This window comes from Dreissena polymorpha, chromosome 11 (genome assembly GCF_020536995.1).
Source record: "Dreissena polymorpha isolate Duluth1 chromosome 11, UMN_Dpol_1.0, whole genome shotgun sequence".
Taxonomy (NCBI): domain Eukaryota; kingdom Metazoa; phylum Mollusca; class Bivalvia; order Myida; family Dreissenidae; genus Dreissena; species Dreissena polymorpha.
In genome coordinates, this window is record NC_068365.1 from 63,554,640 (window position 1) to 63,578,378 (window position 23,739).

Genomic DNA, 23,739 nt, shown 5'->3' on the forward strand with positions numbered 1-23,739 from the left:
CATATTCCGTGACCTAAAACATTAGTGATTGTAAACTCAGAGGGGGTAATCACGTGACGAGCATGATGGCGCGAACGTCGGCATTGACGTCGCTATCTCGGTTGTCAAGTGATTTGCCCCCCTCTGAAACTATTAATTAGGAATTTATTCACACTTTACTACCTTTACGTAACGGAAGGACCCATTAAAGCTGAACAAATTAACCCATTTGATTAATAGTCCATAAAACAAGAGGACCATAGGTATACTAGAACGCGCTGCTGATAAAGTGTAGCTAAGTGGTTCAATATGCGAGACCTCTGGTTTAGAGGGGGGGGGGGGGGGGCTACTTCGGCGTAAATTAACCATTAAATGACAATATTACGATGTAACCTACGAAGGGATAGAGGTTCTGAAAAACCACTGTTTAACCGAAAAAGGGGCAAACCAATCAACATGTTAACCCCTTTCATTTGTTAATATATATATATATATATATATATATATATATATATATATATATATATATATATATATATATATTCGTCAATGTATACGGGGGTTAATTCATGCGCCTAACGTGGATTTTTTCTGTGATTGCGCTTCCTTAAGCTTCTGGATTTTTGTTCAGAATAGACTTTCATTAAAGGAACAATTCCATAGAACGGAAAGTGTCGTCTCTTAATATCACCATGTGCGGACTTCACATGCTTATCTGGAACGCCAGTTTACGCACGTGCATTAAACCCCGTTTACCCAAAACAGCTGTTGTACAAGTGGGGTACCTGTATCGTTACCTTTAAGCCGGTGATTGTGAAATAATATAACTGAAAAGTCTGGCACTCGTGAGAAAAATCGTCATTTCTTACGAATCTTCAATTATGAACAATTTTACATTGCCTCAGGAAATTGTTTGGGTATAACTATAATTACACGTATGGTCTAACACGTATATGGTATGATTCAAATCAGCGACGTGTTTGTTTGTTTTTTAAATAAAATTCCTCAATAATACATTGGGAACAATTTTCCCTGAAATGTTTCCGTTCTGGGTGAGTAACATAATACATAATTAGAATTGTGCTACTTAGCAAATAAATGGTGGTGCAGTGAACGCTAGCCTGGCGTAAATTATAACACAACTTAAAGTGACGTCACGTAAGAGGCATGAATAATATAAATTAGAAAACGTGTTTCCGTGACGTAATATATATCCTTATCAGCGACTATCATTTTACACAACCATACCCAACGTACTAGAAACACATGAAGTTACCCTGCACATGACCACATACAAGTTGCAAAACCATAAACTAAAATCATTAAACAAACAAAATCACCCAAAATATCACACATTAGCATTCAGACCTTATTAACGTCACTGACACATTTATGACGTCACAATCGTCTCGTGCTAAGTATTGACGGTTACTAAATTGTTCGACGCATGGGGAGTAGATGTCGGGGACTGGGTAGGAGACGGCTGGTCGGCGTTTAGTGAGTTCGTCGACTTCATTGAGTTGCTGCCACCCCGCACTATGACGTCATTATGAACGTCATTTGGTTTGCTGCCATGCAGCACTATCACGTCATTTGGTTTTACAATATCTGAAAATATGAAGAGATCATTCGGATTCACATATGTGAACATATAAAAGCAATAAATATTACGTCAACTGGTTTAAGAGCATCTTTAAGAATAGAGTTCACAACTGTGTCATTATTGGATTTAACAATATGTAAATATGTATGCAGGTAACGATATGACCCTTTTCCGATGTACAGTGCCTAAACGGTAAATCTTATCTTTGAATTCACTTGATTAAGTGTTTCAATATGATTCGAGTATGCACTTTGTGAAAATTTAAAATAATAAAGTTTGGGTCAATCGAAATATATAATTTTGCAGTATTTAAGTTTGACCTCATGTGTATATTTCACAAAATTAGAACACTTAAATGTTGTCGAAAAAGTAAAAATATCAAAAATATATCACTATAATTAAGTTATTTGAGTTAAAAGTTGTCGAAAAGTAAAAATATCACAAATATATCACTATAATTAAGTTATAAGTAGAATTATTATTATAAAAACAGTTCAATTATACGATGAAAAGTACACAGCCGTGCATTAAAAAAGTAAACATTGCACATCAAAACCTTTTAGATCTGAGATAATATTTACTTGAGGTGACAGTAATTACTGTTGTCCGCTAAGAAATGCAACATCTGCGAGGGTATGTAATCAACGCGAGGAGAGGTAACCACACCGAGGGAAGGTAACCACCGCGAAGGGAGGTAACCGCCGCGACGGGATGTAATCACCCCGAGAAGTTTTACCTTATGAAACTATCTCCCCCCATTAATTGCTCCAGTTATTAGTCGCGGGAGGTAACCACCGTGAGGAGTATAACCTTATGTTTCTACCACCACCAACCTTAAATGCAACCGTTATTACTTACGCTGCGAGGAGTTTTACCTAAGTTACAATTTTCCCTAATTACGCCCTGATATTAGTACGGGAGGTAAACCGAGAGAGAGAGAAAGAGAGAGAGAGAGAGGAGATTTGCGTAATGTATCTATGCACCTTAATAACGCGCTGTTATTGGTTACGGGAGGTAACCAGAGCGAGTAGTTTTGCTTAATGTAACTATCCTCATACAATATTATCATATTCGCAAGTCAACCACTATCCCCCTTATATCCCACAACCCCGGTATCCTCTATGGAGAGTAACCGATACAATGCGTTTTACATAATGCAACTATCTCCCCTAGACCACCCTAGCCTACATTCACTCTAAATCTGCCATCAAATACAAAGCCAATTATGCACCAGTGAATATGTTATATTCAATATAATGGTAAGCCCGAAATTCCAAGAATTATTATTTCATTATGCGAATATATATCAAGTGTAGACGCGTGCATACGAGCGTGATTCATCGCTGATAAACCATACAATTTTGGGACCGATCCAATTGTGTATTTATTTTCAGATTACAGCGAACTTTATCAGAGTGCAGTTCGAAATGCATTCTAATCAGAATTCGAGAAAATGTAAATTGCGCTTACCGGTTTCAATGCGAACACGTTAATCCATGTATGCCTAGCGTCTAGAAAAAAAGGCCTTTGCAATCAGCGTAGACCCAGATGAGACGCCGCATGATGCGGCGTCTCATCAGGGTCTCCGCTGTTTGCTTCAAGGAATTTCGGTAAGAAATATTCTAAATATAGAAATAAATATACTAGACATCCCTAATTTTGGAAATAAATTGACTCAATTTAGAAGGATGGGAGAGTCCAATAGGCATAAATTGGTTAATCACAATTCAGAGTTTACATACGTTGTGTTCAAAGTTGTTATAAGCAATTAACTCCTGTATCTGATTAAAAAACTATGAAGTAAATGCGCAAGTGCATATTCAGCCCTCCTCCTTTTACGAAATGCATTTGTTAGCAATATTGTATTTTAATGTTCTTTTATTGGGTTTTTATGGCCGCCAGTACGTAGCGTCCTTCACCTGTGTGATTAATAACTTGTGAGTTATACATTATAACATTCAATGGGAACATGTGTTGCAGGGAGCGGTCAATAATAGAGATTTATTTTTGGAGCCCAGATCAAGACAGTGTTCCGAAACACGGTCGAACTATGCGTGCTGTCCATTGGCCTACTAACCCTAGACATGTTCATTATTGGCTAGGGAAAAGAGAGAACAGAAATAGGCCTAGCTGTGGGAAACATAGACGATGTATCCGTAGTATTTGACCAAACATTACAAAGAATCGTCAAATTATTTGGACAAATCGTCTTATCAATTCTTATCACGATACGATACATATATCTTATACGCCCACACGCTTTCTCTTCAAGCGGCTATTTTGACCTAGTTCTTGACCCAAAATGACAGTTTTGAACTCATATTGGGTCACATTCATGAGCATATACGGAAATAGTGTTATGCATATTTAGCAATGGAGTGTTAAAAAGCTTGTTTACGGCTTCGACATAGCCTTATATTCAGATGATGGCAAAAGTCACTAAGGCGCTCATCTGAGACCCGAAGGAACTGAATTGATTTAAAAAGGTAATGATCACATGGTATAAAAATAGACTTTAACCCATTTATGCCTAGCGTCTAGAAAAAAGGCCTTTGCAAACAGTGTAGACACAGATGAGACGCCGCATGATGCGGCGTCTCTTCAAGGTCTGCGCTGTTTGCTTAAAGGAATTGCTGTTAGAAATATTCTAAGTATTAAAATAAATATACAAGACATACCTAATTTTGGAAATAAATTGTTCCAATTTAGAAGGATGGGAGAGTACACTACGCATAGATGGGTTAAATAAGTGAATACGGAGTTCACAACCTTTACCTAAATAACACCTTCCGAACGACCAGTTATTTTTGATCCCACATACATCACTTTTGAATCAGCTTGAGGTTTTCTTAATAAGTTGTCTAACTATGTTTCATTAAGATTGGACGATACAAACTTGCCTCTTGTGCGTCGCTAGATTAACGTTGACGACGCAAGACGGCGATTTTGCAAAGACTCTCCATGATCAGAAAGGAAAAAAAAAATTATATAAGGGCAACGATGTGCTGGTATGGTAAAACTAGTATACAATATAAACACATATAACCTGAATGAGAGTTGGCATTTGGTTGCGTTGTGGGAAGTGGAGATGAATTATGTGTGGAATTGACGACGGGAGTGGAATTCCCGCCCGCCGGAGTCCGCATCATGGTCGCTAATGCCGCGGACGATGGATCTGTTACAAGGGGTACAAAGTGTGTAAGCACCGTGAACTCTACGGGATATGTATGCACATTGTGAACATAATATATGTACATTCGATTATATGATAAGAATATAATTACACAAAATACTTATACTTATATTAGTATTACAAATATATTTACACTAAACATTTATGTATAAGCATGTATATATATTATCAACATAATCCAATGTCATTGAATGTATGTATGCCACATGTTATATTGCGAAATACACATATATTGTAAGGAAATACACATATATTGTAAGGAAATACACATATATTGTAAGGAAATACACATATATTGTAAGGAAATACACATATATTGTAAGGGCCAAGTTAAGAGGTTATACAGCTTATACAAGATGCCTCACTACAACGACACTCGCAATGACCGTATATTTGGTAAAGATACTTCGAAACACGCATATTAGTTTTAGAATACCAACATACATGAAGACTTTCATACATGCACATGCAAACAAGAAAACAGGCACGCACAAACCTCACGCAGGCACATGCGTTTATCTAAATGCAAATTTCATGCTATTCGGTAAATGCATATATGCTAGTCTAGTTTTGTGTGATAGTGCTGTTGTTTTTGCCTTTTTAAATTAAATAAGGCCTCTTCACTTTAACACAACTACAATGACATTTAGAACGTTAAATAATTATATTTCAGTGTGATATATGATTATTATGTTTCTTGTCTTTGTTATAAACTATCAAATGAACATTATACAAAATTTTATTTGTTTATCTCTTTTTGATTCCATATATATTAATAATACTCATAAAAATATCGCATAAATAATATTGCATCTATATTTACTGATTTAATTCCATTAACTTCATCCATCATTTAACTTATATTCATAAATCTGAAATCATACTTATATCGGTTTTCTAAACTTATTTGCTTAAACCTGTGACTCAACTCATATAAACATTCCCGTAATAACACTTGTTTTCTTAATTTGCTATCAAACTTATATTGTATATATTTTTTAACTTCAATAATTTCATCACTAATTAAATAATTTGTTATTTAACACAGATTTATTACTATGTTATTAAAATTGTTTTCTTAAATGCTCATTTACACAGAATGGTTTATCATATGTGTATTGTTCTGATAAAACTGGGCATAATGCATGTGCGTAAATTGTCGTCCCAGATTAGCCTGTGCAGTCCGCACAGGCTAATCAGGGACGACACTTTCCGCTTTAACTAAGTTTTCGGTAAAAAGGGACTACCTTTACACGAAAAATACTATTAAAGCGGAAAGTGTCGTTCCTGATTAGTCTGTGCGGACTGCACAGGCTAATCTGAAACGACACTTTACGCACATGCATTTTGCCCAATTTACACAAAACACGACACACAATTATTTTATATTTAATCGGCATGTTTAAATGCCATTTGATTTACACAATTTTACGGAAAATACAACAAACATACAAAATGCCAAGTGGCGTGCGCGTTTGTCTTAATATGATCGGTCGGTTACAAAAAAAAATGAATTGTGAGTCGTTTTATTTTGCTTGTTTACCTGGTAGCAATGAAGGCCCAAAGGTAGGTATATAATCTGTGGGATGAAAAATATATATGAGTCGCATTCTGACACTCTCCGCTTTAGTGGTATTTTTCGTTTAAAGGAAGTCCATTTTATCGAAAAGCGGAAAGTGTCGTCCCTGATTAACCTGTGCGGACTGCACAGGCTAATCTGAGACGACACGTTACGCACATGCATTATGCCCAGTTTTATCAGAACAAGACACATATAAATTCGGTTAAACATGTGCATTTTTGGAGGTAAGCTGATCTAAAAATGGTAAACAGAAGCACCAAAACGATTCATACACAAGGGTAGACTTATTGGATTTGAACCAGCATATGTGATATTCCCACGATAATACACGTTAGGTTTTCATCAATCCAATTATGCATTCTTTCTTATCATGGCTTTTTAACAGCATTTCCGGTATTCGCCGAGTAACATGATTGGCTAACAATTGAACAGCACAACACAATGATGACTCTTTGAAACTCAAACATGACATATTATAAATAACTTAATAACGAATCTAGGAAAACGAAGAATCGGCATGATTTCATTAAGAATGTGTACACGATTTTGTGACATGATCATCATAAATCATACTTATCATAGAATTAAGAAATGGGAAATACATATATTTAATACTGCAACAACAAGAATATAACCACAGACACGAGATCTGGTCCGTTACCGGAGACACGAGACATAACGGTAAACCTTGGTTTAAATTTAGATTGTACAACATATATACGATGCGTTGAAACTCAATCATGACATAGACCAGTTAACAGGTCTAGATGTCAAACCGTCATCGTTTCCTTACTAAATGCTTCGCAAACTTACTAATAAACAAGAGATTGCCAAGCAATATGGTCCCCTACCGGTAAAACTTCACCATTGTCAGTATTTTCTTTTTATATTTGTTGCCATAGCAACCAGAATTCTTGACGTAGGTACAAAATGAAATGACATGCATAATCTCCATATTGCCATCTATCCATATTTTTTAAGTCTCATGGAAAAATATGAAGAATTTTGAAAGTTATCGCAGGATCCAGAAAAGTGTGTCGGACTGACAGACAGAGCGCAAACCATAAGTCCCCTTCGGTTTCACTGGTAGGGGACAATTATGCTAGCTTTTATTTCATTTTGGATGGGAAAATACGAATATCACTGTATTATCAAGTACGACACGTGACGGTATACCTTGGTTCGGGAAAGATTTCCTTCCGGTATGCGTGAACGGCTTCCCGTCGGCTAGAAAACACGTGATAACATCAGTCGACAAGTCACATGACACACAACAGACCACGAGACAAAAAGTTGATAACTTTACACACGTGACAAATAACCGGTATAATTTATACCACTAGTTTAAAAAACTGATGTCCCCATAAACGCTACATTATGAACACTTTTTGTATAGGCCGCACAAAGCAGACTAATTTATATTTTAAAAAAATCGCAATTTGATAGGTGTTAACATAAAGCCACCTGGAAAGTGAACTGAAAAACACAACGTGTGAGTGAGAAAGCTGGTCGCATAAATAATTGATACGTAGTTTATATAATGTACCTTGTGAAAGGTAACTTCTTTAATAAAACAACGTGTCACAAATGAAAAAACAATCAACGTGTCATGCGACTCATTAGTCACAGAGAAAACTTGATCAAACCTTTGCACATCTGATAAGCACACGTGATCATCAGGTTACAAAAATTATCGCACCCCTTATAAACAAAAACATGGGTACCGTATATTATATTTGTAACCTGAACAAATAATACGAGTATATAAAAGTATCATGTTGTGCTATTAAATAATAGTAACATTGAACTAATAATACATATTCCGAGATAGCAAATGGATCTAATGAAAACATAAGCAGTCTAGATATTACAACAACAGACATGGGTTAACGTGATGAAAAAGCGTAAATTTATATTACACAAAACACGTATGCAAAAGTAATTGAATTATTTTGTATTTCCCATAACTAAAAAGTCAATTTCAAGATTTGGTTAGTAAGATTATGTAAAGTTCCTTTATTAAAAAAATGTCAAAATATACACATGTTTTCAATGAACATATATGACAAGATTGTTTCGTAAACAAACCCGTTGACTTTATGTATATACATTTAATTAACAATTATCAAATCACAATAAAACTTTTAAGTGCTTGATATTTTCGTTCATAAATCGTTGAAAACATAAATAAGGCTTACAAACAAATAGGCAATAAATGAAGAATACAAACACAAACAACATCAGTGAAAACAGAAAGATAAATGTGCAACAAATGTGAGAGGTGTACCGTTGAAACCTAAAGGTCAGTGCGAACGTTTAACTTTGGACAGGTACTAAGTGCCAAGAGTGAACATGAATATATGGGAAAACAGTACAGGGAAAAGAGAGTAACCGTGTAGCAGATCTGAAGACAGAACGACGAAATGGGTAGAAGTCGATGCGATATACAAGCGTAAACGATGATAGAAAGATTAGGCTGTTTCAGGCAAAATGATCAAACGGGTAAAGAAAGCGAATCGCATGTGTACATGGCGAGAAAAGCAAACTAATTAACGACATCAAAGCTGAAATTCAAAATTACTCTTGCGAAGTTGGAGGCAAGAAAAATAAATTGACGAAAGACAGTGGGAAAAGCAGCGTAATATTTTAAAATGGGTGAGAGTTAGTGAACAGTAAAAACTGTACAAAGAAAAGTAACGACGAGTAACGAGAGAATAGCATGTACGTTAGTTAAAAGCACAGAGAATGGAAAACAAAGTGAATCTTGTAAAAGTAACAAACAACGAAAGACAAACACAAGGAGGTTAAAAGAGAGATAACATAAGAAAATGCACATCGGAGGTTTGGATTTTGAAGAAGAGAATAAGTTTAAGGTCGCTCAATGGATATACTCTTATAACGGAGCAATAGTCAAAGGCGCTTGAACGACAAAGAAAGTAAGTGCGGCTAAACATTGTTCGTCACAGAGGAAATAAGAAACCGACCAAGATTACCAAAACGGTGTTAAAAAAAATGAGCACAACAAACAAGAATACCAATATAATGTTGTTAAGTAATAGAGAGAACAATTAAGCCTCAATTAGATAGTGACATTGAAAAGAAGGTATAAGGTTTAAAGAACGAAATTATGGATATAAACAAGTCATGAAAATAAATACTTAATTAAGTTCAAACAAATCTATTTGTTGGACAATACAAGTGTACATCAATCGTAGAAAAGGATTGAAAAGAGATAAATAATTATTACATAATTTCTCTTCTTCCAGTAATATTTACGCGATAAATTGGTGAGTCATAAAACCTGTTGACAAAGGATATTCTAGAAATAACAACAATACTTAAAAAATATGAAACGTGTTGACAGAGAAACTTGAAAAATGTTCTATCTATTAAAAAAGATAGAGGCACAGAGCGATTGCGAGAGTGGAAAAGATAATAAAGAAATTCGGTGCGCGCGAAAGGCCGCTTGTATTTCATAGAAGGTAAATTTGACAACAAAATAGTAAAGTAAGACAAAAATTGTGCAAAGGTGCAATACCTGATATATTAGGGTTACTCTTTGAGAGCAAATGTCTACCACCGGGACCTGAAGTAATTGTGCAACCCAAATATAATTAATAAGTATCAGTATTCATCATTAATTTTATTATTTACAAACATATACCAAAGGATTTCAGTTGCAAATATATAAATAAAAACTTTCGTCTACTGCAATTACTTATAAGTAAATGTTTGTTGATTGTCGTCAAGCCATGTACTAGAACAAAATGTAACTAAACATCGGTATCTCAGCTTAAGTGCGCTTTCATAATTTAAAATCTTTACCATATGCAAATTTATGAAAGGTTTGCTCAAGTATGGTTGGTTCAAGTATGGTTGGTTCAAGTATGGTTAATTCAAGTAAGGTTTGCTCAAGTATGGTTGGTTCAAGTATTAACTGTATTAAGAGGCTTACAAATGCTCACAATGCATACCTTCAGTTTGGAGTAAATGTTAAATCAAATGTCAACCGGACAAAAACGTGTTGGCAATACCATTGCTTCAAAACCCGTTGAATTTTGAATATTAGTAACGAATTTGACTATTCGACTGTGTAGCATTTTCCTTTAAGCATGATCTTTCCAAGAGGAAACGCAGAATCTACCCACTGTTTTTGATTTAAGTTGTAAATTATAACATCGGGTTTAAAACCACAACTTCCTAGCAAAACTTAATGGTAAAGACATTTATTAAATGTGTACATTTTCTTAAAAAGGAATAAACGTCGATTCTATCAAATACACGTACAATCAATTATGACTCTTGATCCGTTTTCGTATTTCTTCTAAGCACCCCATTTTTAGATTTTTTAGTTGCATTCGCCTTGTACGTACTATTTATTGTCTTTGTGTTTATTCTATTTAATCACTTTGTGTTTATTCTATTTAATCACTTTGTGTTTATTCTATTTAATCACTTTGTGTTTATTCTATTTAATCACTTTGTGTTTATTCTATTTAATCAACTAGCATACAAAAATAGTATTCATTATTTTCTCAAATGGATACCTTTATGCAATCTTAGAGCTCTATTGTTTTCTCAACCAGATTACCGTTCAACAAAACAATTACCATATCGACCATCGTTCGTCCTTGGTTCGGATAGAACTGCAGTTTGAACATTATAACAAATGTTGATAGCAAATCTATACAAAACAATGCACAACGACAACAGCAACTAACAGCAGTCGATCTTTGAAAACATCTGTAAACGGACACGAGATCAACGTAACTGAGGATAAGACGGGACAAAACTACAGAATTCGGACATAGCCGTTCGAACAGCATCGCCTTCGTATTACGGGCGTCTTGCCCCTACTCAGTATTAAAGGTTGGATATTCATTTTTAATTAGTGTCAGTTAAAGTAGCATACATACTCAAAATCAAGGAATATTTCGTACAATGTTTTGAAAAATAAACTAAACACATAAAAATCAATGTTCCTTATAGCACTAGCCAAAATGTTAACGCAAGATTTGGTATGGTATCATAGATTTGAAGAGATACAAAATGCTCGTTTTTATTCCATTTTAACTTCCGGAAATGATATATATTCATACGACAGCCGAACACTAACTTAATTGTTTATGAACAAGTGTTTAATACATTGTTCCGCAAAAACGCAAAAGAACATTTTATATATATATATTTTTAATCTATGTTACCAAAGCACATCTAGTATTGAAATGTTGGCTATAAGGAACATTTATTTTTTAAGTGTTTACTTAATTCTTTTTTCAAAATAGCGTACAAAATAATCGTTGATTTTGCAGATTTATGTCATTAAATTAATAACAACAATAGCCCTTGAGAAAAAAAAAAGATTAAACGCAAATAATGGAAAATCATACATTATATCTTACGTAAAAGGAGCAAGTAACCATGACAAGTGTATGTTATATAATTTGTGTCATGGAGCAAACTGTAACAGGGCAAGACTCATAATCCTTACGCATTCAACTTCGAATTCGCCTTAAATCGATCACCTGTATTCACGAAGGGGCTATTGCACGAAGGGCTAATGTCCGGGAGTTTCAAAGGTGAATGGTAACTACTGACCAGGGATATCTGTGACTTTTAAAGGCGAGCCTGGGTTGGCGGATATTTCCACAAGCCTGGGTGAGTTTTTGCCGATCTCGGACGGTGGTTTACTGCGCTGTGGCGCAGTCCCGGGGGGTTCGTCCGCATGATTCATCGTCAACATTGGTATGCTTTCCTCCCCGACCCTTCCTAGCAAGGGCAACAGTTTGTCCCGTTAATCAAGAATATGAACGGTAACAGTGTTGAACTTCTTGTCTATCATTCCAATACGTAAATCTAGTGGTGCGTGTTTGTTAATTTGTTTCCAACGAATCAAACGTGTCCCTTAACCACGTTTGAATCTGCAGGACAGTATGAACTATGCGATGTCGAACAGGTTAATGACACAAACGGCTAAGTATAAATAAGAGGATTTTGGCCAGACATATACGACAAATGACGAAATATGACTAAACTGATATTTGAAAAAAGAACAATTCACACTATTAAATGTCGGATTATAAATGATATATTTGATAATGTGAATTATATGCAACATGGACCATGCGTAATCTGAAGTTAGAAATGTCCTTATTTACTATTTGGTAACATTGTTTCTCTTTTCTTCACGAACAAGTTGGAATGACATTCGAAAGAAGATCGTCCATGATCAATTACTTGAGCTAAGTTTTTACATGGAAAGCTACGAAATCATGACATTTTGGCGAAACACTGTCGTGATAGGGAATATGGAAATAGTGATGTCGTGATAGGGAATATGGAAATAGTGATGTCGTGATAGGGAATATGGAAATAGTGAACTAAGGCGAATCACTGTCGTGATAGGGAATATGGAAATAGTGAACTATCTTGCTGGTACATGCATATTATTATTCATGAATAGCACACATTTACATGTATATGAGCAAATAGATTTTTCATAACACTATGTCTAGCCAAACAGGGCATCTACAAGAAATAAATACAGTTATCACATTAATAGTTCTGTCAAATACTGAAATTACGTAATGAAATAGAGCAAACTGTGTGAACAGTTCTGGCAACCATAACTTTAAATGTCGCTTGTGATGATTTTTGATTGGCGCGACTTTATAGTTATGGACCAACCCCATTAGGAAAGTCAACCAGAAATTCCCGAAAAGTTGACCGTTAACAAAGACCGGTCCAAAACAACTTTTAAATGCAGTTGTTGGTCCAAATCAACCACTTGATTGGAAAGATTGACATTTTTCACATTTAACTGATATATTCTTTCACAAAATACTATCTTAAACATTTAAAATGTACCTATTCTGCTCTTACATATCGAGAAAAAACAGCCATGTGACAGACTTTCTTGAAATGCGAATCTCCCGAGATTTCACGGTGTCATATGACGTTATTTCTATTTTTAGTAACAAACCATGTGCTCAGGTGTTTTCAAATTCATAATGACATTTCGCGGTATTTTAATTATTCTGGCTTATTTTGTAACCAAATTGTAGTGTCAATACAAAGTCAAAGTAAATATTATATAAAACTACCTGATTCACAATGAAATCAGTCTTATAATCCACCAGACGTAAGTTGTTTATCACAAATAATGGATTTCAGAAAACGAAAGTAATGTTTACAATTTCAGCATAAAATGTCAAGGTCGATCCGAAAGTATCCAAATGAAAACTCGTCACGTGACAAAGCAACAATGGCGTCAAAATTGTGAATTTCAGACTGATGAGAGTTATTTTCATATATTGTAAGAGGCATTGGAAACATTTGAACCTTAAAATATTCCTCGATGCAGTAATTTATATTCATTCACCAATATATGTAGAAATGTATCAAAGAAAATGAGCTTTCTTTGATTTATAGCGTGACATAAATATGTTACGTCTCTGGTTGACTTTCGAAACGGGGTTAGCTTCAGCGTACAGGTATGTCAATACTATATAAACTGTACGCTGAAGTTTCTTTAGCTAACTGTGTGAATATTGTGCTAAAACATTGAAAGATTTTACATGTATTTATGCAATAGTGTATAAAATGTTTTATACAAGAAACTTCAAAAGAAATTAGCAAGTACATTACTGTGAACTTATCGACAATGTGTATAGTGTTTTTTTTTATAATGTGCAGATGAAATAGTGAACGTGATTACATTCCAGATACAATAAATGAAAGATAAAATTAGCAAGAGATCTGAGTGAACGAACCGTTGGGGAATGACGTGAGCAGGTGAGCGATTAAAATTAGAATTCTCCCCGCACACACAGCGCATGTTTAACCCATACTTTGCTAATCGAAATGGACAAGTACACGTTCTCTGTGTTGAAATACTCATGTCGTTCTTGCTGTGCTTTACATTAAATCACAACTGTGTCATGTTATCCCATTTAACCCTTTCCCACTAAGAGGCAACGTGAAAATGGCTATGAGCAAACAGAATGAAACCAGACCAGCCTGCAAGTAACTCGCAGTCTGTTCAGGTTGTATGCTTTCTGCTGCTCATCAGTATCTAAGGGTTGGAAATGAAGCCTTTAAAACTTGAATCTAGTAAGAAATGTCTTTAATTAAATTTAACTTGCTAAGGGACTACAAACACGTCAAAATAACTGTCTAAGTGGTAAAGGATTAATACATCATCCACGCATAGATTCGACTAGTTCCGAGGGTGCCTCGATCGAAGTTGCCACATAACTGATAACATATATGGGAGGTAACCGATGCAAGGCGTATGGCGTCGCACTAGGCATGTTGTGATCTCCCGTGCTTATTTTACATTATGTTCAATGGAAATCAATCTAGAATTTATACACGAAAAGTCCTCGCGGTAAGATTGGTACTCAGGATTGCAGGAGAGTTTCTGAGCGCTTGTGTGGTCGGGGAGAGAAAGAAGCCAGCCTACCCATCAGTTCTGTATAATAGTACTGATAAAAACTACCTGCGAAGAAAGAAGCGCATTGTTATATTTGAGGCAAAGCAATTGATACAAGCATAGTTCTCCCGTTTACCAAATTTTAAGTGCAAAACAATACATAAGGTTTCGAAATAAGTGTGAATAAGCATTTGCTTCCTAATAACCATCTTAATCCTCATCATCTTTCTAGCAAGAAGTGTTTGAAAAACATTCCCCCGACTTGAAGAAAATACGTTCCTGTGACCACGACCTTTGACCTCTGGATTTAAAAATCATTACCGGTCATCTGCGTCGAGACGGACGATCGTACTTTTATATATGATCCTTACTTCCAAAGAATTCTCTGGATATTGTGTGGACACAATTTTATCTTTAAAGTATATGTAATCTCGATCTAAGACAAGTTTAAATCGAAATCAAACGACGTCGTTGTCCATAAAATCAATAGGCGTCATTCAAGTAACCAGCATACACTTATGTTAGGCATAGGTCAAAGCATAATATATCCCGCTCAAACCATTATCATATTACAAACTCGTATTACATTGACCTTTGACCAGGTGACATACAATCAAAGTGCGTCTCTTACCCTCTCATGTAACATTTAAATAATGTGCGTAATCGTACCAGCAAATTGTGGGCTTACCAAAAATTTGGACCTGCTTAATTAGACCGAAAGTAAATCAACGTCTAAAAGAGGTCGGGCCATATGGGTGTGCGGTTTGTGTCAAAAAGAATCTTATCAATAAAGCGCTAAAATGCGTATAAACAGGTTAATGATATGAGTATATGTATACCAATAAGACCCAATCAGCTACAATAACCAACATGAACAAAATGTGTTTGAAAGATATGTTTCTGCGTTACCAAAAGTTGAAGCAGACAAAGTGAGAGCAATTAAAAACGACGTACCGACAGCCGAAGGGTAATGCAAGTCTCCTACGTAAACAAAAATAAACGGTGGCCTTAAAACGAAGATCATAAAGGCTAAAGAAGTGTTGTATCCGCTTCCCTGAAACAAAAACACCAACTCCACCTCAAACTTACCCGTACTCCGTAATATACCCCACCCCCTTTCATATTAAACTTTCGACATAAAGGAAACGATAACATTCGTTTTTCTGCGCATAAGCATGAGCTCTACATTATAAACATCGAAATCAGTTGAAAATGTAAGAGGGTGAAGCTATAAAGTAAAGAACGCATTTCGTTAAAGAGGCCTTATTTAACATTAAAAACATGAACCTGAAAGTATGATTTACTTATGGATAATTTTGATTCATATACAATGAAACTAGTAATACAGCGCATTCATAGTTTAGTGTTGCAAACATAATTTCGTAAAAGTTATACCGGTATTTGTCATTATTTCAAAGCATATCACAGCATACAAACAATATGTATTTCAATCGCATGAACACATACAACGTTTTGTATTGATTTATATTTCAATTCATGGCACATTACAGTATACCAAGTTCAACATGGGAGATTACATATGGGGCCATTCCTAATGAGGTGGCTATTATATATAATATTGAATCACAGGCATTCAACACATATATTATACATGAGTTATATGTCATACCGATATATTGGTCATGCTCATACCAGCACAAACAGAAATAATGCACCCAACATGTATAGTTTTATATGTGTCCTCTTCTAGCAGTTTCAAGTTACATGAACTGTACTACAAGAATTAATTAAAACTATCGTAAATTTAGGTTTGACTAAAAAAAATATATAATTGTATCACGATAAAGATATTACATAAAATAAAACGTCTTTAACTCAATTTACAGCATCAAAAGTCCCTATTAAATATATTCCGTTTTCAACATATTTATATTGTAAGAAAATGTTAACCAAGCCAGATTGTATACAAATGTTAAATATCCTTTGGAGTTTGAAAATTTATTGGAGACTGCGACTGCTACGAAAAAAGATCCCGCAGTTATGCATACATAAATCGATTAAAAGGATGTATTTTTTTTATTAATGAATCAACTGCTTCCTACCAGGGCGCGCTCCACGTGGAACAATATAATACACTGATTCAACCTCCGCACAGAGTATGACCGGAACCAGAATAGCTGGATCAAATCCCTGCCTTCGTTGCCAGCCATGTGATGATAGCCGAGCCACGTGGTCCAATAATTTTCCCGTTGTTGTTTTTACGTTTTTTAAATTAGGCAATCTATTTTGTATCATGAAACTCAACGTTTACAATATTTTCAAAATATAAAAGAAAATGATACTACTTTTCATAATACAAAACTTTAACAAAATAATACACTCCCCCTAAATCTGGTAGGATTTTCTTGTGATGGCACATAATGCCAGATATTGTATATAAGAGCAATGAGTGACAACTCTGCGTGGAGATTGACACAGATTATGTATTATGTTAGTTCAATCGAATTGTGAACCCTCCAGGACAATGCAATCAACAATCAAGCTGGGAATAACGGCACACTGCTTGAGGACAATATCCTGTACTGATCCAATGCAGATGATTCCAAAACCTCTTGGTATTAAAACATATCCCCCACAATAAACTAATCACCATTTTCACCCGCGGTATCGCCACCCTTTCTACTAAATCCAATACAGTATACTGGACATTGTCTTCAAGCGTCAATCAAGGGTTAGTATATGTTAACTGTTAAGCATATTAGTATGATGCATCAATTCACCAAAGCCAGAATGACATATCGGCAGTTTTTACATATATGCTGCTAAGGCAGTGTGGTTTTCAAAGGATATTGTAAACTGCATGAGAACCAAAAAGGATTATCAGCCGTATTTGCTCATATGAGGATAGGGCATTATGGCTTTAAATGGAAACTATTCCTAAGCAAACTCATGCTGCTGTCCGTCGAATATCATTATTGATGACGTCATTATTTCATGCGAACTGCGTCATAACTTACTACAAAATGGTAGCATTTCCTGTAAAGCTCCTCCCATTGCTAATAATCAACGAAGCAGAAACGGATATTATTTAATCAGCTTTTCTATTTAATCATATGCTACGCATTAAAAAAAATTAAACTTCTACGTGTATTTACAGAATCTTAAATTTAATTTAGTCGCACGTATGATAACAAAACGATTTAGGAATGTCTTGCAGCTGTCTCATTAGCTAGATCTAGTAAAAAAAGGTAAATTAGACAACCGAACAAACTAACAAATGTCCGAAAAGAAAAGTCCGAAAACAAAGATGAAATACAGGAAGGGCGCTAAAACTTTACAAATTCTGTTGTTATAAAAATCGCACATACGACAATGTTTAAAAATTCGTGATTTGGATTGGTTCTATTACAAATATATAAAAGCGGACATACATTGACACGGCGATTACGTAGAAATAATGGACAGGGAAGTGAATATCACTACAGGTGGGTGAGAAAAATGATTCTTATATGGGTTGTGCGCACGCACGACATATTGCTAACTTAACGACGATGCCAACAGTAATGATATAAGTATCTCAGAAACTCTTAATAGAAATACCCATTTTTGTATTCATGTATATATATATATATATATATATATATATATATATATATATATATATATATATATATATATATATATATATATATATTATAATGATTACATTTTAAAAAAATAATCATCATATAGGTGAAAAACTACATTAAGCTCGTTAAAGTAACTCAGCCGTGCTTAACTTACCAATTCGTCCCATTTTAACGTCCAGCGCCCCAGGATGAGGCGAATGCTTTATTGCGTTCATGCGTCGGTTCTGTGGGGCCGTCCCCCCGGGCCCCTTTGGCCCGCGGGGTGCCTCCACGGGTAAAACCCTTCGTCGCTTTTTCGGCAGCTTTGATCGGGCTTGAGTGTGTGAGTAGAAAAGAGCGAAGTTACTGACGATGACCGGAACTGGTAGAGCGATTGTGAGCACGCCGGTCAAAGCGCAGAGGGACCCCACAAACATCCCTACGTAAGTTTTCGGAACCATATCGCCGTAGCCGATGGTCGTCATGGTAACGATTGCCCACCATAGTCCGACGGGGATACTCTCAAAGTCGTTTGTTGGATTGTGTTGTATTCGCTCGGCGTAATATATCAGCGCAGCGAATACCACGATGCCTAACACTAAGAAGAATATTAACAGCACGAGCTCCTTTGCGCTAGCTTTAAAAGTGTGAATCAGAATTTTGAGACCCGAGAAATGCCGGGTGAGCTTATACAGTCGCATGATACGAATGATGCTAAAAAATTCTAAAATATCACTCTCCTGCTTTAGCTCCGTTAAGAGAAAATCGAGATAAAATGACAACGTGGCGACGAGGTCAATTATATTCACGGGCGCCTTCAAGAAGTCAAGCTTCCCCGGCGCCACGACAAAACGTATAATAATTTCGAACGTAAACCACGCGTTACTGACGCACTCTATATAAAAAAAGGACTCGTGCGGCTCCGTTTTACTCTTTTCAAGTCGCCACGTGATGTCACCTCGCGTGAAGTTGGTCGTCACGTTGCTGAGAACGGGAACGCGCATGTCCGGGTGAGTCTTGAGACAGAACGACAGGATGGAGATTATGATGAAGAACACGGAAACGACGGCTATCACCTGAAAAAAGATACATATATACATGTAACTATCGGAGTGAAATGTACTGGCCGTTGGCCGTTATGGACAATTTACCGTAATACGCAAGTGTAATGTAGAGTGATGTTCGTCGGCGGAGGGAATCAAGACCGACCGTTGTCTGCAATTGACCGCTATTCTCAAGTGACCGTAAGGTCAGTTTTGACTGTAACTAGAAATGAATAAAATCAGACGCGCTCTAGGAAAACGGGGCTTAATGGATAAACGTAAAGTGTTTATCCCATATTAGCCTGTTCAGTCCGCATAGGCTTATGTCGGGACGATACTTTGCGCTTTTATGGACTTGAATGTTTACAATAATTCTTTCTCAACGATAGTCTAGTGTAATGTATTATGTGAAAAGCGTTGTCCCTGACTAGACTGTGCGGTCCGAAGGGGACGACACTTTACGAACATGACTTAAGCTATGTTTTCCCAGAACGCGACAAAAATATATAGAAGGTTTCTTACTACAAATAGCCGATATCACCTGAAAAAGTGGGTACACTGAACACTAGAAACCATTATATGAGAGAAACGTTTATCACTACATATCAGAAATTTCGACTAAAAAAACGTGAAATGTGGGATAGGTTTGTCACTACAAACCAACGCTGTGATCTTGAAAAGAGATAACTGTATTAATGGAATAAAAAAGTATCAAAGATATAACCGATAAATGTGTTTTAGTGATAACGTTGCAACAATTTTTCACCTGCGATAACTTTATATTCATGTATAAAGTCAACAAAAGATGTTCTTCAAATTGAAAAAAAAAACAAAGATTATAGTTATCAATTTATACACGTTAACCAATTGCTAAAATCTATAAAAAGCTAAATATATCAATAGATACAAACGATTATAAAAGCATAACGATAATTGCAATATAAGATCGTAACGATTAATGAATTGTATCGTAGATGGTAAGGGTAAAGATAATACAATGTTAGTGTCTTTGTGTCCTTGAAATTATCCGACGGGTTGAAGAAAGGTTTACACAGCAACGCTTGTCGTGGCTCCTGGGCCCGTATTCACCAAACATTTCATAGACTTAAGTCTAAGAATAAAGAAAATACTTTAAATTAGAATATGACTACCCTTAAAAATTCTTTTGTTTGGCATAACCCGACCGACCCACTAAAATCGGCCCGACTGAATTTTTTTTGTCACTTTCCAAAAAAAACATTGTCTTTGCTCGCTGAAAATTCTTTCCGCTAAATTTTGCCTTTCCGCTTTTTATCCTTTCAGGTTATTTGCGTCATTTAATTGAATGCTCTTTCAAGGATATCTTATGAGTCGCCTATTTATTTGACGATTGCATATGCGATTAATTAGACTTTTAAACCGCTCCTGTTTTTTTCGTATCCCTTTTATTAAAATACGCTGCTGTCGTTCAGGATAGTTTGGGAGTAAAAAAAACAAATTTATTAATTATCACCGTTCAATTTATTTCGGCAATCGGCAGAGATGTGTAATATTATCGCCATATAACGTATTATTTAATTATCACCTTTAATTCAGATCGGTAAATATTCGGAAGAAAGATGAAGTGGTCAGCTTAGAAATATTTATTGACGGATATTGTCACGTTTTTGTTTCATTTGTTTATCTCTAGCGACCGGCCGCTATTTTGAAGGCAGACTGCGATATTAAATGTGTATTCAAATTATACAACATCTGCGCATAAATCCGATAGCTCCACCCTTTCTCACGTTTCATTCGACAACGTCATGTCATGTGAAAGCGAGCTCAATTTTGATTGGCCAGCTACCATGAGCACTTCAATACAAATAAGGTCATGTCAAGCGATGTCAAATCGGTAGCGGATCCGTGGTCTAGTGGTAACACACTGGCTTCACAATCCAGAGATCGCTGGTTCGATTCCCCGCTGCACCTAACCTACTCACTCGTCTTTCGCATGAGACGTTAAACCGAGGTGCAGTGTACTAGGTGCTATACACCGGGCACTAAAAGACCCAGTGTCGCCTCTGGAACGGGGTGTTTCCTGCATCTTGCACTATCCCCCGTAACCAACTAACACGTCTTTCTGGGGGCGATGGCCATATGGGAGACAATCCCGGTGCACTCGATAAAAAATAATGAAGAAGAAGATGTCTAATCGGGAACAGACCGGGTTTTGTTAATTGTTCGCATTGAAACAAAGAGACAAATATAGAACACCAGTCCGGATTAAAATGGCGGATGTTTTCAACGAAATGTTACTAGATTTTCGAATTTTCGCAATTTAGATTTTTCTTGAGCCAAATTCTCAATATTTTTGCAAATGGCGCAGATGGCTCAAATGGCGAACGACAGCACGAGCATTGCGAACGTATTATTATTGGAATAAATGCTCACTTTTACAGGGTTCGCGCTGTCTTTCGCTATTTGCAAAAATATAGCGAGTTTGGCTCAAGAAAAATATAATTTGCGAATATGCTAAAATCTCGTTAAATTTCAAAGTAAACATCCGCCATTTATATCCGGATTGTTTTTTGTTTTAACTATGTTTTTTCTCTTTGTTTCCATGAACGTTTTGAAGCGCATATAGTAGCTGGCCAAGCAACATTGAGTTCGCTATGGGGTAATATTGGGTAATTCATGCGCCGATAATGGAATACACAGTTGAAATTGTCGTCTGCCTGCAATATAATGGCCGATGGCAAAAGTCGTATAAAAAATAAGCAAATGAAAATGAGCGTAACACTCAATAAATTATTTTTAAGCTGATCACTTTACAACTTTTTACCGTCTATCGATCTGAATTAAAGGATGATAATTAAATAATTAGTTACACGTCGAAGATCTTACACCTTTCTGTTCTTGATTGAAATCAAAATGTTATAATTACTTTGTTGCTTTTTACTCACAAACTATGCTATTATAAAGTAATATGTCAACCGAATAGTATATTAATTTCATGTGCAAAATGCGTACACTTTTTCGGACTCTCATTTTCGGATAAAGTATTTTTGTCGATTATATTATATGTTCGATGTTCTTTATAAAAATATATAGCCTTACGAATACACGTGCGGGGATACGGACGGTGCAGAAAAATATTTACCAATATCCTTTCATGAGGCAGAAGACTTGGAGCTTTATTTGATAAAAACCTTTCAGTTTGGTATATGTCGGAGTTCAATTTCAGAAAAAATACTAAAAAAAATAAAATTTCTACCTACCTACCCACCCAAATTTACCTTGGTCGGGTTAAGCCAAACAAACAATTGTTTAAGGATGGCCTATTCAAGAATTTATTTAAGTTTGAGTCAAACTCTGCAGTAGACATCTCTATCTATATTATTCTTGATATGGAACATTTTGTTAATGACATAATCACCAGTGGAGGCCTGTATATATTCAAACACTTAACACATTTTTTTTTTGGTTCTAAGTCTATTCTTTATTCTTAAGTCAAAGAATCGGTTGGTGAATAAGGGCCCTGATCACACACGTACATCATATGTTAATGCTATTGTGTCTCAAAGTTCCCAACAACGTTAACTGACTGCGTCTGTAGTTTGGTGATTTGAATGCATTCAGTTAAAAAGCAATATAGTCGCTGTATTGGATTAATAACTTACGGCTTTTATTTTTATTCGGTACATTGATTCGCAATGTTTTCATTCAATGCATGTATACAACATGTATATTGAAATTTTAGAACTTTTTATAAGGATGTTGTTACATTTAACGAGTAAAATCGTATGCAAGTCGTAACTATGTTCGTTTTTAACTGAAAGTAGTACCAGGGTGAAGGATCAAATGGGTTCACAGGTGTTTACGCACGGGCTGGACAGAATGAAAACACACCGTTAAGAACTCTATTTACGCAAATATCTTAAGTTATTGAAATATGTTTGCAAAAATATTTGGGGCATAAAAGAAAGTTTTAATTGCAGTATGTTGCGATATCTTAAGATTGAAGAATACATTATTGAATACGTCTGAAATCGGTGCCAAGATTTCTCGTTGCTTGCAGAATTACCGTGTAAATGAATGCTGTTACACTTCAAATTTTGTGCCATGAACACAGGCTCATTAAAGTTATTGTGATGTGTATCACATTGCAATTAGCCGCATTAAAAACCTGTCTTTAATGCACTAGTCGAAATTCTGCAGAAAAAAAAAATGTTAAAAAAAATATTTGAACAAAGCATCACTTACCAATGTGTTTACATCCATAAACATTCATTTGTGAACCCCATAAAGTCACGTAATCCTGCACCCTGAGTACGTCACAACAGTTAACCGCTATGTACAAAAGTAGGAGTATAAC

The 23,739-nt window shown here is 35.7% G+C and overlaps 1 protein-coding gene across 1 annotated transcript in view; it reads right to left on the reverse strand.

Annotated features, from left to right (window-relative positions):
• Positions 1–530: 530 nt before the first annotated feature.
• The window catches only part of LOC127851342 (potassium voltage-gated channel protein Shaw-like), a 100,958-nt gene continuing 77,749 nt past the window's right edge, over positions 531–23,739 (reverse strand). Inside the window, exons 3-8 of the mRNA XM_052385068.1 lie at positions 18,536–19,436; positions 15,746–15,772; positions 11,956–12,126; positions 7,534–7,584; positions 4,629–4,757; positions 531–1,587 (exon numbers count right to left, since the gene is read on the reverse strand). Coding sequence (XP_052241028.1) covers positions 1,394–1,587; positions 4,629–4,757; positions 7,534–7,584; positions 11,956–12,126; positions 15,746–15,772; positions 18,536–19,436 — 1,473 coding nt within the window. The 3' untranslated portion in view covers positions 531–1,393. The remainder of the gene's footprint in view (positions 1,588–4,628; positions 4,758–7,533; positions 7,585–11,955; positions 12,127–15,745; positions 15,773–18,535; positions 19,437–23,739) is intronic.